This window comes from Coenobita brevimanus, chromosome 16 (genome assembly GCF_032717465.1).
Source record: "Coenobita brevimanus isolate Jiangsu-jjx chromosome 16, ASM3271746v2, whole genome shotgun sequence".
Taxonomy (NCBI): domain Eukaryota; kingdom Metazoa; phylum Arthropoda; class Malacostraca; order Decapoda; family Coenobitidae; genus Coenobita; species Coenobita brevimanus.
Window position 1 is genome coordinate 32511166 of NC_136969.1, and position 17507 is coordinate 32528672.

A 17507-nucleotide genomic window follows, 5' to 3' on the forward strand; every position below is an offset into this window, starting at 1 on the left:
TGTAAGGTCTGTAAGAAGCGTGTTTGTGGAGTGTAGTGGCCTAAAGCCATGTTGTGACTGGGCTAGGGGAATGTGAGGTGTGACTAGTTGTAAATCAGTCGTTCGGTGACTTTAGAGGGGGTGCAGAGGAGTGTGATGGGGCGATGTGAGGAGGGTAATGTGAGGTCTTTGTAGGGTGACTTTGTGTGTGCACTGGTATCTGCAAAGTTGATGGATTTGTGTACCAGGGTGATGAGTCCACCGCCACCGCCATTGGCCCGGTCTTGTCGAATGGTGGTGAAGTTATGAAATGTCGGTGTTTTCTGTGCTCTGAGTAGTTTTGCTTCTTGTAAGATGGCAATGTGTATGTTCTGTTGTTTGATGAATTGTGTGAGTTCATGTATTTTGGTGTCTATGCCATCTATGTTTAACTGAAACATGTTTATGTTGTGTGTGCGATGTGTGTCGGCTGCTGCAGCACGGGGGGGAGGTGGTGTGGGTGGAGGGGAAGGGGTAGGAGGAGGTTGTGATGGAGGTAAGAGTTGAGGTGGATAAGGATGGGTTGGAATGGGAGGAGTTGGGGGACTGGATGGTGTGGGAAGGGTCCGTGGGTTTGGCTGTGGAGGTGTGAAGGAAGTAGGAGTAAGATTGGAAGGGGGGTTGATGGGTGGGGGGAAGGAGAATAAGGAGCAGGTCCAGGTGTTTGTGTAATGTTTCCTGGATGCAGGTGTTGTGCAGGTGTAATGGGTCCAGTTCTTGCAGGAGTTGCATCTGAACCCTTTGTCTGTCGGCTCGACGTGATAGGTTTTGAGCGTGTTGGACATGTATATTTGTTGGTGGGTCCTGGAATGCTCTCAATGTCCCCGGCTAGAAGAAGTCGTCGAGAAATGACAGCCGGGGAGTCATTTCTCAGTGTAGAAAAAACGGTGTTGTTGTGTGTGTTGTGTTGGGAGATGTGGTACTTGCCCGGGCGACCGAAGCCACTCCCAGGTACTCGAGCCCCGTGAGGGGCCGGGGGGGTTTGCGGTGGTTTGGCCTCCATGCTGTCCTCCTCTTCTCTTCGACAGCCTCTGGGTTTTCCCATACCACGGACATAGAGAATGTTTAGGGCAGCCGCAGCCTAGGGGTTAAAGACTGATAGGATGAATACCGCACAAGGTGTCCTGAAAGAAATGTGCTAAACTCCACAAAGTTAACCCTGGGATGATTATTACTCAAAATCAGTCCAACAATAACCTCAGAAAATCTTGGACACTTTTCCTGGGATCCAGTGTGAAGGAACAAGAGGCTCAAATGAAGGAACAAACATTAGGGAAGACAAGGAAACATTGACAATGAGCAATGAATGCAAGTACACCTGTACTGTACCTTGATAGATGTATTCAAAGTACAAAGGAAATACAAACTAAAATGAAATATATGTAAGGATGACTATATTAGATATGGGTGCTAATATGAAGATAAAGGAGTAAGATACTGGAATTTAACCTAAATACATGGATATAAGTACTTTTAACTCCTTCGATCAGAGAATGTAATTTCCATTTTATATCTTCCTACTATCAGATGACCTTATTCAGATTATGAGACATCTTCTTGTAATGAAGGGATTATTAAAGGCTACATATAACCCGTACAGTTCAAAAAGGCTTTCCTAAGCTGAAGAGAATAATTTAATCCAAGAGCAGAATACAGCAGAAAACAGTTATCAGAAGTTCACTTCTTCACTCAAACTGAGCCTTCTTATTATTATCATTATTATTATTGGGCGCTCACCATCCACTCATTTGACGTAGTGCTGTTCTCGGGTGCCTGCCTTTTCCTCTCTTCCTTCCTTCCTCGTCTGTCATTCTTTCCTTCATTCTTTCCTCTTCCTTCTGCCTACAGGTGACTTTACACTCCCTCTTCTGTCTTTCTTTCCTTCATTCTTTCTTCTTCCTTCTGCCTATGGGTGACTACACTGAGTGACAAGTCAAATGGTTTCCTGTACACCAGGAAACCATTTACTGCATTGGGTGGTAACCATATACCCAAATTGTAGCGCCTGGTGGTTTTGTGGGTGATTAAGGCACTCCAATCAGATAGAGCCTGTGTAGGTTTATATCCAAGGAATAGTTGGGGCTTACTGCTCACATAGTGCCACTCAGGGATGAGTGAGGCTGGTCACTCTCATGTTAAACATCAGGACCAACTTGCCTAGCCCCGGGCTCCTACGCTACTCATAGGGCAACGTAGGATTGGATGACAGATGGATGGATAGACTATTATTATTATTATTATTATTATTATTATTTAGTGGGTGCTCACCATCCACTCACTCGATGTAGTGCTGCTCTTGGGTGACTGCCCTTTCCTCTCATCCTTTCTACATTCCTTCCTTCCTCTTCTGTCTTTCTTTCCTTCATTCCTTCCTCTTCCTTCTGTCTATAGGTGACTCTACATTGAGAGACAAGCCACATAGTTTTCTGTACACCAGGAAACCATTTATTAAGCTGGGTGGTAACCATATAACCAAATTATGGCGCCTGGAGGTTTTGTGGGTAATTAAGGCACTCCAATCGGATTGAGCCATGGCAGGTTTATATCCAAGGGGTGGTTTGGGGTTTACCGCTCACATAATGCCACTCAGGGATAAGCGAGGCTGCTCACTCTCATCTTAAATGTCAGGACCAACTTGCCTGGCCCCAGGCTCCTACGCTCCTCCTGGGGCAATGCAGGCTTGGAAGATGAATGAATTAATGAATTATTATTATTATTGTTACTATTATTATTATAATTATTATTTGTTATTATTATTATTATTTTAATATTATCATCATCATTATTATTATTACTACAGCTTATTCTTACTAACTCAAAATGATCTTCCTCGGATTAAGGGATACTCACTGAGCTGGAGGTCTACATTTAACCTTCATTAAACCCTTCAGTACAAGAGGTATTTCCTAAGCTTAATACTATCATCTGCAGATGGCAAGAATTAAATACAAATGATGTTCTCAGGCTGAAAGGGTTGAAGGGTAGAGATGCTAAACTTCCCAGCTCCTGCATCAGTGAAAGTGGTGCTATGTACAGTATTAGGTAAACTGGGCAACACTTATGTATTACACCATCGACGAGATCAGATAAATTCTCATAGATCAAGTGACCGTATTCTCATCAGTTATGGAAGTTCCCTAGTAACTCTTTCTTAACAGTTCATTTCTGCATATCCTACATTAGTATTCTCTTGTGTGTTATCTACATCATCACGATCATCAACTCCACCACCTTGCTCCCTCCTGGGAACCCCCCCCCCCAACATGGGATGACCATGAGTTTGTTTCCACATACTGTACCACTTTCATGCTCCCAGACACTTCCTTCTTCTCTCTCAGCAATGCACTGCTCCAATCTTTTCTTAAATATGATACACAATCTGCCTCTTCCAATATTATTCTCACTTTCTTAGATTATCTATGAGCACTCTTTTAATATGTCCACACCATTTGAATATATTTCTTATTATCCAATATGTGTTTATATTACTGTATAATGATATAAACAGAATAATGTATAAGAGAACAGTAAGGTGCAGTATGCAAATAAACAGCTACAGAAGAGATTCAAGACAGCTTCCCTAGCTGACGACAATACCATCCAAGGTCACGAAAATTAATCAGCTAAACATCAAACTTCATTCCATTTTTATGGCAACTAAAGCTATCCACACACATAAGAGTCACAAAAAAGGCCACAAAAACTAATCCACTAGGCCTGAAATTTCACACATACATTAACTAAACTATGATCACACAAAATAGGACCAATACAAGTGACTGACAACAATAACAGACATTACCAGTTAGCTGGTATCTAATAACAGTAATGGTAAAAGTCAATCCCAAATTACTCCCTTTGAGGTGTAGGGACCTGAGGCTCCAGTATGCTTAACAGTACAGCATTACATGATTAAAAAACCTCCAGTCAGACCTTGGGGATCAAATCTACATGCATGTCATGGCAATCACTCACCAACACCACAGAACCTGGTGGTCTTGTGGTCAGAATGCCCTAGCTAGAGCACCACAGTTTGAATCCCAAAAAGCTGACTAGAAGCTATCTGATTTTGCATTGCCACCAAGGGAAGCTGGTAATTTACTCTTAAATGTACTGGACTACAGTAGCCTATGCTCTGGTCTCTACACCTCAACAGGGGTAAAAATGGTATTACAATAGCTGTTACTGTATCTGTTAACACAGCCTTAAACATTTTTTTCATACTGCGTTTCCAGCAAGGTAAATCTGATTCTTATAACAATGGAATGCACCAAATTCATCACTTATAACTATGGAACAGTGTGAAAGCAAATCAAAGTCTGTCCTCACTTAAAAGTCCATGATGTGTACAGACAAAAAAGCTACTTTAAGTGAAATAAACACATGCTTCTAACAGAACTAAGAGAGAGAGAAAAAAATCACAACTTCGTAATAAATCACAAGCAACTTTAAGATAAAAATAGGTGTTTAACTCTAGTAATTTTCCAGAACAGTGAAATGATTGAAATTGCTTTAGAGAAGGACTGACTAGCCTATACTGGAATGAAAGAATTGAAGACTGTCCTGAATTTCATTTGGCATTCATCTGAATTTCATCTGTCTCGGTTACAAAAATTGATATATTAAAAAAATGATACATAAATATAACACAGGTCATGGAAAAAAATTGCACATGGAAATCTGATGCCTCAAGCTGAGTTGAGAGTTGAGCATTAAGCTTGTCAGAGTTTTCTAATCATCCATAAGTACGGCAATATAATCATTACTGACTTACAATACACACAACATACAAATAAATACAAGGTTTATGCAAGGTCTGTTCTGAAAGTATCTGACCTCATTTTTTCTCTCACCAACCAGCTGGAGGATAAGGGCGAGGTTTTGTGTAGCACAGTGCAGGACCTTCATGCGCATGCGTGATTAATGCCAGTCACCATGAGTGACTCAGTGGCTGTCAGTCAGCCTGTGTTCATGGTCGTGCACCTTACACTAATCTCATTCCTGCGCTCGTCACGATGAACAAAAAAGTTGAACAACATTACTGCACCAAAATCTGCCAAAAACTATGTGACACTCAAGTTGAAACTATCTGGAAGATCCTACAAGTTTTTGAGAATGAAGCCATGGGGTAACACAAATAAAAGAGAGGTACAATCACTTCAAAAATGGCCGAATGTCAGCCGAGAGCAATACACATCCAGGGAGACCATCAACAAGCAGGAGCACTGAAAATGTGAAGAAACTCTGCGATTCAGTAACGGGAAATCGTCAGCTGACTGTCAGAGAAACTGCTAATGAAATTGGAATCAGTGATGTATCAGCACATGAAATTTTAACAGATGATTTGGGCGTGTGAAGAGTTGCCGCCAAGTTCATTCCAGAGCACCTTTCATGTGAACAACAAGCTCTGTTGACAAACATTGCTCAAGATATGCTGGAGTATGCAAATCGTGATCCAGACTTTCTGAACACTGCTTTAGCTGGAGATGAGACCTGGGTGTACGGGTATGACCCAGAAACCATGGCACAGTCGTCCCAGTGGAAGCATGCAGGGTTGCCTCAGCCAAAAAATGCACGACAGGTCTGTCGCAAGGTGAAATGTGTGTTGACAGGTTTTTTCAACTGCCGTGGTGTTGTTCATCATGATTAAGCAACAGAAGGTCAGACCGTCAATAAACATTACTACCTCGATGTTATCCGTCGTACTTGTGACGCAGTTCGGCGGAAGAGACCAGACCTTTCGAAAGAGGCAAATGGGAAGCTGCACCATGACAATGCCCTTGCCCATTCTTCTCAACTGATTTAGGAATTTATGGTCAAGCACAAACCTGGCAGGCTCCCTACTCACCAGACGTGGTTTTGTGCAACTTTTGGTTATTCCCCAAACTCAAAACTCCGCTGAAGGGTTCCCAATTTGAGATGAGAGAATAGATCATGATGAATGTGACGAAGCACCTGCATAAGATACCAAAAACTGACTTTGAAAAATGTTTCAGGCAGTGGAAAGAACGCTCAGCTATGTGTGTCAAGTCAGATGGGGCCTACTTGGCGGGGGATTAGTGTCCTACCTAAACAGGTTAGCTAATTATTTTTTTAGAGCCTAAGATTGGACACTTCCTGAACAGACCTCAAATATTACGCATCCCAATTCTCTTATGCTCTATGAACAGTTCAGTCAACATGCCAGTGTCTATCCTGTACCATTTTTTAACCAGTAATTCGGTTCATATTTTTTAGTGACTGCCTTTACATCTACTGACTGCATGGTTGACTAGTAACTTCACAATGCAGCCAAAATGTCTGAATTCCTTATAACAGCAGACTTAGCCACCTCCACAAACCATATGACAGATGGGTGAAATGTATGGACCACCCTATATTACCCTTCAGAAAATGAACAGGAAACAAAAACATGAGATACTACTTAACATTTTTAGAAATGTAATAACACCCAGGTTCCTGGTGATTATCTGCATGATATAACTTCTCAAATCCTCTCTGGTCCCCTCAAATATTCCCTTGTTTCTACAGATGACTGCAAGAGTAAGTGCCATCAGTAGGCTACTGTAATGTCATAAAACATTGGCAAAAATAGCTTGAAGGTCACTATATGGCCAAGCAAAGCCTCAGATTTCTTTGTATTAACATTATAAGCTTTGGCTGTATAGATTTTTTTTTTTCCTTGGTGCTCATTTTCTACCACAAAAGCCATGCAAGAGTCTAAATAAATTCTATACATTCCTATCTTTTATCTGACTCTGTAAGTTATGCAATTCTGGATGTTGAAATGAAATGGCATGCTTTTTATACTATGACACTAAAGAATCTGAGATCCTTTTGAAATATATACGATGGCATAGTATTGCATATTCATAACCACACTTATATAATGTTTCAAATATTTTTAACCTACAATTTCTCTAATTCATTCTTTTCTGTACTTAACATTTCTATCTGTGACCCATCAAATATTTTATCATTGTTTTAAGGTTCATTGGCTATTCAAAAATCCTTCAACATTTCACAACTTTCATCATTCATCATCATCATACGGATCTCCTTTCCCACCCTAGGGCAGGGTGAGGAGTAGCAACATTCATACAGCCCATCATCATTCATTACCAGTATTTAATTATAATACTTGTTTGCAGCTACAAAGGTTACTTTCCATTCTCCACTTACTGTGGAATGAATGGTACCCCTGGTTTAGCTGTTCTTTTGTTGAGATGGTTCCTTGCCTCTTCCCTTTCTGCTGTAAACACCTCTCCCCTGCACTTCCTACCTTAGTTCCTCTCCTCTTCACTTTCTACCATTGGCATCAGTTAGTGCACGCTGTAGTCTGGTTGCTTGTCGCTGGACATCTGGGTCGGGGTGATTCTTGAGTAGTGCCTGTGTCTGGTTGATCAGCTGTTCACGCACATTTATTCCAAACAGTCGTGCATACCTGTTGGATGGTTAGTTTTAAATAAGCACAAATTCATAAAACAATGATACATATATATTTTTTAGGCAATACAGTTTTATGGCACACACTTCTTTTCATAAACATCAACACCAGCAGCTTTTAAATACAGATACAGTGGAGTTTCACAGTAACTGGACTGGGGACTGTAGGAAGTTTATTCACATAAAGTGAGTTAATGTGCAACATATAATGCATTTTATGACATGCTTTAGCCTCTTCTATCTGAAGACATTTGACATTTTTATACTGCAATTTATCCTTACTATCTCAAGATGATATGGTTTAGCCTGGAGGAAAACTTTTTACAGTGAAAAGGTTAATAAAATCCATACGAAACAATCCCTCCAATTAAAAAAGTTTCATAATAACTTACAAACTTATCTGGAGATAGCAAGAATGAAATAAAAAGTACGTAATCTGACTGAAAAAACTGTTAGGTTTATACACAATTTTGTTACTTAAATTACCACTTGTCACCACAATAACATAAATCTACACCTGAAAATTATTTTGGGAAACTGGAAACTGAAGGATTTATCCTCCTGCTGTCAAACTTGCTCTCTCAAGGATGCTATACATGGTTTGTTTGGGACATTTCTAGTCTGCATTGTTATTATGTGTATAGCAAAGTGATTATAGAGAAATTTTACCAAGAATTCATGAGCTATAATGATCATTTCGGATATCATCCTGCCCTACCTGCGCGATACTTTTTGGGGTGACTGTACACGTGCCTAGTGTACATATACAAGTGAAATACCTTGCTTGAAGTAAATAATCTTGTCATCCCTGCAAAATTAGACAACAGAAAAATTATTTTTGAATTATTTCTCAGAAAATGATAATTTTCTCATACAAATACGATACATGTTGATTTCTTTTATGAGACAACAAAGTGTACATATGTCTAGTGTATACATACAAGTGAAAAACCTTGCTTGAAGTAAATAATCTCGTCATCCCAGCAAAACTAGACAATGGCAAAAATTAATTATTTTTGCATTTTTTCTCAGAAAATGACAATTTTCTCATAGAAAGGTGCATTTTTTTTTTTATCATTATCAGAGTTAAAATTGGAAACCTCACGGTCATTTCCAATTTTCTCAGAAAATGACAATTTTCTCATAGAAAGGTGCATTCTTTTACCATTATCAGAGTTAAAATTGGAAACCTCACAGTCATTTCCTATTGGAAAAGCAGCAACAAAGTAATAATTAGCACTTTCATTTTGAGGGGACTTAGGCCACATCCAGGGGAATGACCGAGAAATGCTAGGTTGCAGCCTAAGGGTTAAACACACCTGCAAATAAAGAAAAGGATATGTCCAACAAACAGTACAATACATTTGATGCACATAAACTTCTGACCTATATTCCACACATTACCATCTTTAGTCACAATTAGGCTAATGTATACACATATTTTCCCCAAAAATATTGTATTCAACATGGTAAATGATCACAATTCCCTGCCCAATAAATAAGCTGCTTAGATGAGTTCAGCTTCTCACCAGAAGAACAATACTAGAAGACTGTGAGCAAGTCTATCCTTCCAGTGTACTGGTTATGCAAAATATATGACTGTCAATTAAACTGGTAATGCATCCAGTACAATATTTATTTGCCAGATGTTTCCATCTACCAAATAAAATGATAAAGTTGTAGTCATAATATATCTTAATCGTGTTCCTTGCCTGGGAAACTACCAAATTCTCATGGCAGTACAGTATCCAACATAGGACAAAACAACATTTTAAAAAAGTATCCACTGACATTCCAATGTGTTCTGTAAAATAACAAATGATGTACAGTATAAGATTAAATATCTCTGCATACATGAGCAGATGAACTCAGAAACATCGTGAGTGCTTAAAAAAAATAAAAAAATAAAAAATTAAAATAGCCCTTAAGTTTAGGTGTGATCCCTCCAAAACTATTACCGATACTGATCTCCAGTTTATTTCACTGCAAAGAGGCTTTCTGTTAAAAATTTTGGTCCATTTTCAACCAAGTTTATTAGAGGACTGAAGATTAACCAAGGATGATGTGTAAAAGAGTTTGAGAATAACAGGACAAAGATCAAGGTCACATGGTAGGACCAACTCAAAAATGTTTGATCTGATATGGACTAAAGTTAGTGGAAGGGTTATGGCTACACAAAGAAGAAATTATTCAATGCTGATACTAATACATGAAAGGTCAAGGTCAATGGTTCTGCCCTATAACCCTAACAGTTTTGATCTAAACCAAACTTGGTGGAAGGGTTGAGGGTTAGCCAATGATGATGTGATTTAATTTTGAGAAAAACAAGTCAAACTTCAAGGTCAAAATGTTCAGCATGGATTTAAACCCAGGCCATGGGCAATGGGATGTTATTTTCCTTACACTTCCATAAAAGAATGAACTATTTTGTCAGTGTCAAACAGTCAAATACCCACCCTCATGAAAAGTCAGGTCCATGGGAAAGCCACTGCTGCCACCATCAGTGATTTGGCCATGGTGGCATTTAAGATGTTTCTCAATAAGGCTTCATATACTGTACAGGATTACATCAACTATTCAATATTATTGTGCTTATCATACTCACAGATAAGTTATGACACACCACACAGTCTGTAAACAAGCACAGCATCACAGTGACATTGACAGCTTGAAACAGAATGAAAAAAGTGTCCTTGTTATAAGTCGTATTATTTATTTATTTTTTGCCATCTAATGCATGATAAATTACAGTAAGATTGCCAATTTAGGTTCCACAGTTACCCATGAAGTTAATCTACCTGATTCCCTCAATTCAGAGTGGGCAAGAACTTACACTGAAATATATCTTATACTTTGGAACACATCCCAGACTTATAACAAGGACAGCCTAAACAACAATCACAACGAGGTCTTCCAATATGTTTGATGTTTAGTGAAAATGAAGCACTGTGAGCACTGCAAATAAATCACTCACCTTTCTCTTAACATGCGTGAGGGAGAAGCCAGCGGAGTTCTGCAACATATAGTTCATGCATCAGCCTTGCAGTATGTACTTCACAGGTGTCACAAGTTGCTTATGGCAAAGGACAGTGGACAAATTACGGATGGGCCCAATTACATTACAAAAAATTAATGCTGATGAAACAGGAGTGTAGTAATGTTGATTATTTTCATCACGTACCAAAAGTATGTTGAGGCATGCGGTATGTGATGTTTTGCTGCTGCTGCAGCCTACTTGGAGCTGATGGAAATGATATCTGATGGCTCAGAGTATGTTGTCACATGAAAGTGAGAGTGAAAATGAAGGTGCTATTAAAAAAAAAAAAAAAAAAAAAAAAAAAAAAAAAAAATTTACCATTATACAGAATGGCATATGTCTGGCAGTGGAGGAGCTCCAACCTTGTAGGTTTTGACAGCTCACCACACAGGTAATTATTATTTTCTTTACATTATGTTATACATCATTTTGATGTACAGTATAACATAATGTAAAAAAAAGAATAATAATTACCAGTGTAGACAGCTGCCAAAACCTGCAAGTTTGGAGCTCCTCTACTGCCAGACATATGCCATTCTATGCAAAACAGAGGAAAATGTGGAAAAGAAGTGGAAAGTAGAGTGACACAAGGAAGGAAAGTAGCTGGTGCTATGAAGGCCTTGATAAGGAACAGAGGCTTGTGTGTTACAGCTGCATGAGGCTTACATGGAGGAGTGTCAGTGCCAACTTATGTATATGAGACTACAGTGTGGCATGAAAATGAAAAGTCAAGAATGCGAGCAGCGGATATGCGACTGCTGAGGAATGTATGTGGAGTACAGAGAGTGGATAGGATACAATATGATGTGATTCATGAAAGATGTGGAGTGAGGGAGTCTGTGGACACCAGAATCGAAGAGAGTGTACTGAGATGGTATGGTCATGTGGAGAGAATGGATAACAACAGAGTGGTGAAAAAGGTATATCTGAGCGAATTTGAAGGAGGGAGGAGGTGAGGTGGACCAAGGAGAAGGTGGAGGGATATGGTGGATGAGTGTGTGAGGTGTGAGGAAGAATGGTTTGGAGGTCAGTAAGGCTACGGGACTGACAAGAGATCGAACTGGCTGGATGAATATTGTAAGGAGAAGTGCATGATCAGGGATTTGGCACCCCTTTTTAACATAACAGTGTCCAAACTGACTTTATCGGATACATTCATGTGAAGCTACAGAATGTGGTGAATGTGTCTGGTGTATCAGGTAGAAGCAGGATTCCGAGGGATTCAATAGTGAGTGAATGGAAGCGTGGCCCATCGGCTGTTTGGTCTTAGTTTTATTCTGGTTCATCTTTAGCCCTGCTTTGAGACTTTCTCTGTTCTGGTCATTTAACATTTCTTGCAATGTCTCTGCTGTTTCTGAGATTAGGACAGTGTCATCTGCAAATGTTAATTGGTTAAGCTTTTTTCCATCTATGTTCACTCCATTGTTTTCCCAGTCTAGCTTTGTGAAAATACTTTCTAGGCATGCTGTAAATAATTTTGGTGAAATTGTATCTCCCTGACACACACCCTTCTCAGTCTTAATTTTTTCCGAGTCCTTATGTAATTTAACTGTACCAGTTCCCTCATTGTACTGTACAGTATATGTTTTCGAGCAGTTTTACAATGTTCTTATTCCCTGTACAGCATATACAGTAGACCCTCACTATGCTGTACATTCTTTTCTCTTATCATGTGACTAAAGCAAAAAATCTATCTGTCTGTAGCCCAACTCCCTAATCCTGCAAAGGGTGGCCGTAGACATCCACTCACCATCCACTCACTCCATGTAGTGCTGCTCTTGGGTGTCTGCCCTTTCCTCTCTTCCGTCCTTCTTTTCTTCCGTCCTCTTCTGTCTTTCTTTCCTTCATACTTTCCTTGTCCTTCTGCCTACGGGTGACTCTACACTAAATGACAAGCCAAATGGTTTCCTGGACACCAGGACACCATTTACTACACTGGGTGGTAAACATATAACCAAATTTTGGTACCTGGTGGTTTAGTGGGTAATTATTGCACTCCAATCGGATTGAGCCAGTGAAGGTTTATATCCAAGGGATGGTTGGGGTTTATTGCTCATGTAATGCCACTCAGGGATGAGTGAAGCTGGTCACTCTCATCTCAAATGTCAGGACCCAATGCCAAGCCCCAGGCTCCTACGCACCTCATGGGGCAACGTAGGATTGGATGATGAATGAAAAAAAATAAAAATAAATAAATGAACAGAAATGGAGGTGGGCAGGCCATGTAGCAAAGAATAAGGGATAACTGATGGAGCAAGAGGCTGACTGACTGGACACCAAAAGACTGTAGGCATAGCAGAAAAAGGCCAGACAGGAGGTGGAGAGATGAGATGGAGAAATTTGCAGGGAAAACATGGCAAAAATTGGCTCAGTCAAGGAATTCGTGGAGAAGGTTGGAGGAGGCCTTTGTTCAGTAGTGGCCTTGTAAGGGCTGATGATGATGATGATGATGATGATGATGATGATGATGATGATGATGATGATAATGATGATGACATGAGAATGCAGAACACAGTAAAGTGGTACGCGCTTGGCTGCCAATACAGTGATGAACTGGTGTAAAGCAAGGGATCATGTCAAGGTGCCTGGGTCAACAGCAAACTCAAATTTTTGTTCCTCCCCCCCACACCCATATCTACCATCAGAATGTATGAACTTTAACTTGCCTAGCCCTGGGCTCCTATGCTCCTCATGGGGGAACACAGGATTGGATGATGATGATGATGATGATAAGGAATTTCAATAAGTGGGGGGGGAAAAATACACACACAAATACAGTTTATAATACTGTAAAGCACAACTCTCCTCAATGAATGACCTTACACAACACTCACTATCATTAGACTTATGTGTAGAGGACAGAGGAAGTGGCTGCAACAATGTCTTTTGGGTGCCATAACAATCAGTTATGATATAGAGAGAGAGAAAAATATATTACAATTAAGTTGAACACAAAACAAATGAAAACAAAGTGATTTAAAAAGATGGTACAATTTTGTTTGTAACTTGTAAGGCTAAAGTATCACAAATAAAATGACAATGGAAGTCAGATGTGTAGTGTTCATTTTACAAAGTGATGTGTTCAGTAACTACATAACAAGCAAATGTTAGTGCCAGATACTTGAATACTGAGCAGCTATTTACTGTATACTGTAATATAAAAGGATAATAATTATAATGCACAGAAAAATAATTACAGGAACTTACTATCTATACACAGGGTAGTGAAATGAAGCTAAGGTAAGTGGCTTTTCCTAAACATTGAAATCATGCATATGCACATATATATATATATATATATATATATATATGTATGTATATATACAGCGGGCTCACATAGTACGCGAGAGATTGGGCGGTGCACGCGCTTGCGCACTGGGAATTCGCGTACTAGGAATACATAATCTTATGGGAATAATTACATATGGGGGGTACCCCCTCATACCTGGACATTTTTTGGCCCTTAGAGACATAATAAAGGTCATATGTTTCAGACATAGTACTAAAGCTATAGCTACAATAACAAAAATATGGGTAGTCACCTTAACAATAGTAGACAACAGGCCTGATGACCTTAAATAACAGGGGTTCCGAGGCGCGGCAACACTTACAGCGCCGTACTCCCCACCACACCAACACTTCCCTCCACAGACTCCTCTTGATCACCTTCCCCAGGAGCATCCAAGTCACTCACTTCGGCCATAAACCCTTCAAAGTCAAATGCTGACACTTCTGACATTGCATCCTCTTCATCCTCAACAGGATCAGGAGCAGATGATGTCGATGGTTCTGCTATTTCACCAACTTGAGCCCGCTGTGTGTAGCTTGTTATGAGCGTCTGTCTTCTCCTGTTTATTTCTTCCCTGTGCCTGTCTGTGTAGAAATGGAAGAGTTTGTCGATACCAACCAGAAGTTCCTCCGTTCTTAGGTTGCTCACTTCCTGTGCCTTCACCTTTTCCTTGAGCTTATCTACGGCAGCAAGGATCTTGCTAATGTTTGACATACACAGCTCAGTCCTGCCTTCCATCACACTAGGCTGCTCAACTTGACTCTGTCTGGCGTCGGGCTCGGCGTCAGCCTCGTCCATCAGTTGCAACACTTCCTCGGGAGGTTGTTCCTCAGTAGCATTGTGCACTTCTTGTATGTCCGCCAATGTAACGTCCTCGAAACCTGGTACAGCTTGTGCTGCTGTCAATGTTGCTGCCTCAGCATCGGCCAGTGATTGGATGGCCGTCTCCTGGGTGATGCACAGGTGAGGCACGAGCATTCGCCACGCATGGTTCACCGTTGCAGGTGTAATCTGGTGCCAGGCTTGAAGGAGAAACTCAACTGCATCCTTCACCGTAAAGTTACGTCAAAATGCCTCAACAGTCATGGCATCTGTGGTAGGTCGGGATAGAGGTGCTGGTGGAGATGGAACGGGAGCAGATGCCTCATCAAGGTCTTCATCGTGATCTTCTCGTAGGGCATGAAGCTCCTCTTGTGTGTCAGTCTTCCTGCGTAGGTAGTCGTACACTTCCTTATGGTAGAAATGCTTCACTGTGGCGATTAGTTCTTGATCGAGTGGCTGCATTAGTGACGTTGTGCGAGGCGGCAGAAACACAACACGACAATCCTTGTGAAGATCTTCCAGGTATGGAGGGTGACTTGGTGCGTTATCAAGCACAAGGAGCATCTTAAATGGAATGCCCAGTTCCCGACACTTGGCTCTCGCATCAGAGACACACCACCTCGTTAACCAGTCTGCCATAATGTTCCTGGTCATCCAACCACTTACGGACTTATACCAATACATGCCACTTGCATCCATGTTCGTGAGGTTTTTGTAGCACCTTGGATGTGAAACTGTGTGTACAACAACTGGCCTCATCTTGTGGCTCCCAGACAGGTTTACAGTGAACATTACCGTCATCTTACACTTCTGGAGCTTGCGACCATGGGCTTGTTTGTTTTAGCAATGTAAGTTGATTTTGGCATGGCCTTGTAATATAAGGACGTTTCATCGATTTTGTAGATCTGGTCCTTGGTGTACTGTCCCTCTTCAATAATCGTTTTAAATATTGCAGGATAGTCTCTCGTGGCCAGCTCATCGGCAGAGGCACGTTCACCAGACAATTTCACGTAACGGAGTTCCTTGCGCTTAAGAAAACGGTCCAGGCATCCAACCGATGGCCTGAACGGTTTTTCCACTTTCAACCTTCGAGATGCAGCCTTGTAAAAGAGCTGGGCTTGGTTCCGAATAAATCTTCCATTGAGTGGAACACCTTCCTATTCTTTCCGCATTATGAAGGTGGCAAGATAGCGCTCCATTAATATCATAGCACGATTTCCCACCCGCGAACGGCCGTCTAGGTCAGAGGCACCGTACCTCTTCACTACAGCCTTTATGGTTTCACGGTTCTTCCACACAGTTCTCACTGTAGATTCACCCAGTCCCAGGGTTCTCCCGATAGCCGTGTTTCCTTGACCCTCCACCTTCATCTTAATTATCTTTAACTTGGTGGTGTGCATCAGAAGTTTCTTTACTCTTGGGGTTGGAGCCATGGTGCAGCAAAGTACAGGCAGCACAAAAAACACCACACGTTGTACACGACAGGTTAGCTGTAGAGAGCAGATCCGCACAGTGTACGAGCCGGGACTGTTATGGTGCGCCCGCTCCCTTGTACCCCAAGCTGCGCAGTAGAATGCCCGGGAATTTCTGCGCATCAACATGACGACACGTGACGCACTCTGTGAGGGGTGGTCGCGCACTAGTAGAAAATGGCATTTTTGAGCCACTCCTTGCCTCTGCCTCGCGTTCTGTGCGGTAAATTCGCGCATTAAAGGGTTTTTGGTTATGATTTTTGGTCACTCGTGTACAAGGCGAATCGCGCACTGCGGTGACGTGCACTGTGCGAGTCCACTGTATATATATAAAACCCTGAGCTTATATCATTACACAAACTCAGAACCTGACTTACCTCAATTTTTATACCATATACTAGAATTACAATGTGCAGTATATACAATTCAGGAACTTATCTTAGGGCTGTAAAATGTAAATCTACTTCACTTTTAGTGATGTGAACTAAAAGATTTTTTTTTTTTTTTTTCCATACAAAGATCATCATTTAAAAGTAAAAACAGCCAGGAAAAAAAAAATCTGGTGAACTTCAAATCTGAATATGCAGGTAGGCTAACCTGAAACAGAATGGGTTTTGAACACTGGTTGATAAGGCTTTAACTTGTACACCTGACATGTCCAGTTTTGCTACACTGCATAATTGTACATACAGCTTTGAACACCATTTTTTTTTTTTCCTGAGGTACAAACAATGAATATATTCAAGAAGAGGTTTTCATTTTGTGATTAGATATGAATATGATTAGAAGAGATTGCACTGCCTGCAGCCTGTCTTCAATATCAAATGGTTTAAAATAATAAAATGTACAGAGAACAGTTTGCAAACAATCTTAATACTGTATTACAAACTGCACTTATAACTTACATGCTTTATTATTCTACTGTACAGGTAAAGTCCTGTACAGTATATGCTTTACGTGAGTCAAATGTGAAGACGGAGTTTGAGTTACATTGCGTGAGCTAAAAATGTTAAGCAAAGCTGGACATTTGAAAGGCTAACAGTTCTACAAAGCACTAGCTACAAAGGTAGTCATACTGATGATTAAGATATGGAAGCAGGCATAACAGACATAGAACTGCCTGAACAAATGAACCCTTTCACCCCAATGATGTAACTTTCATTTTGATCATGTTACCACCGGACAACTTCATAGAAATGAGGAAAGCCTCTTAGATGAGAGGATATAAAAGAAAGATACATCTAGCTCCTTCAGTTGAATATAAACATATGGTGGTAACATGACTGAATTAAGAAAAATGTCAGTGAACTGAAGAAGTAAGACTAACAATGCTGGCAGGCTTGACCAATTCTACACATGAATAATGAGGTCTTTGTAAAGCTATGAATGCACTGAGTACCTATATGCCACATGGAGTACTGCA

The 17507-nt window shown here is 40.6% G+C and overlaps 1 protein-coding gene across 1 annotated transcript in view; it reads right to left on the bottom strand.

The window, feature by feature from the left end:
• Positions 1 to 7224: 7224 nt before the first annotated feature.
• The window catches only part of LOC145390878 (uncharacterized), a 32864-nt gene continuing 22581 nt past the window's right edge, over positions 7225 to 17507 (bottom strand). Inside the window, exon 11 of the mRNA XM_080265617.1 lies at positions 7225 to 7462. Coding sequence (XP_080121743.1) covers positions 7318 to 7462 — 145 coding nt within the window. The 3' untranslated portion in view covers positions 7225 to 7317. The remainder of the gene's footprint in view (positions 7463 to 17507) is intronic.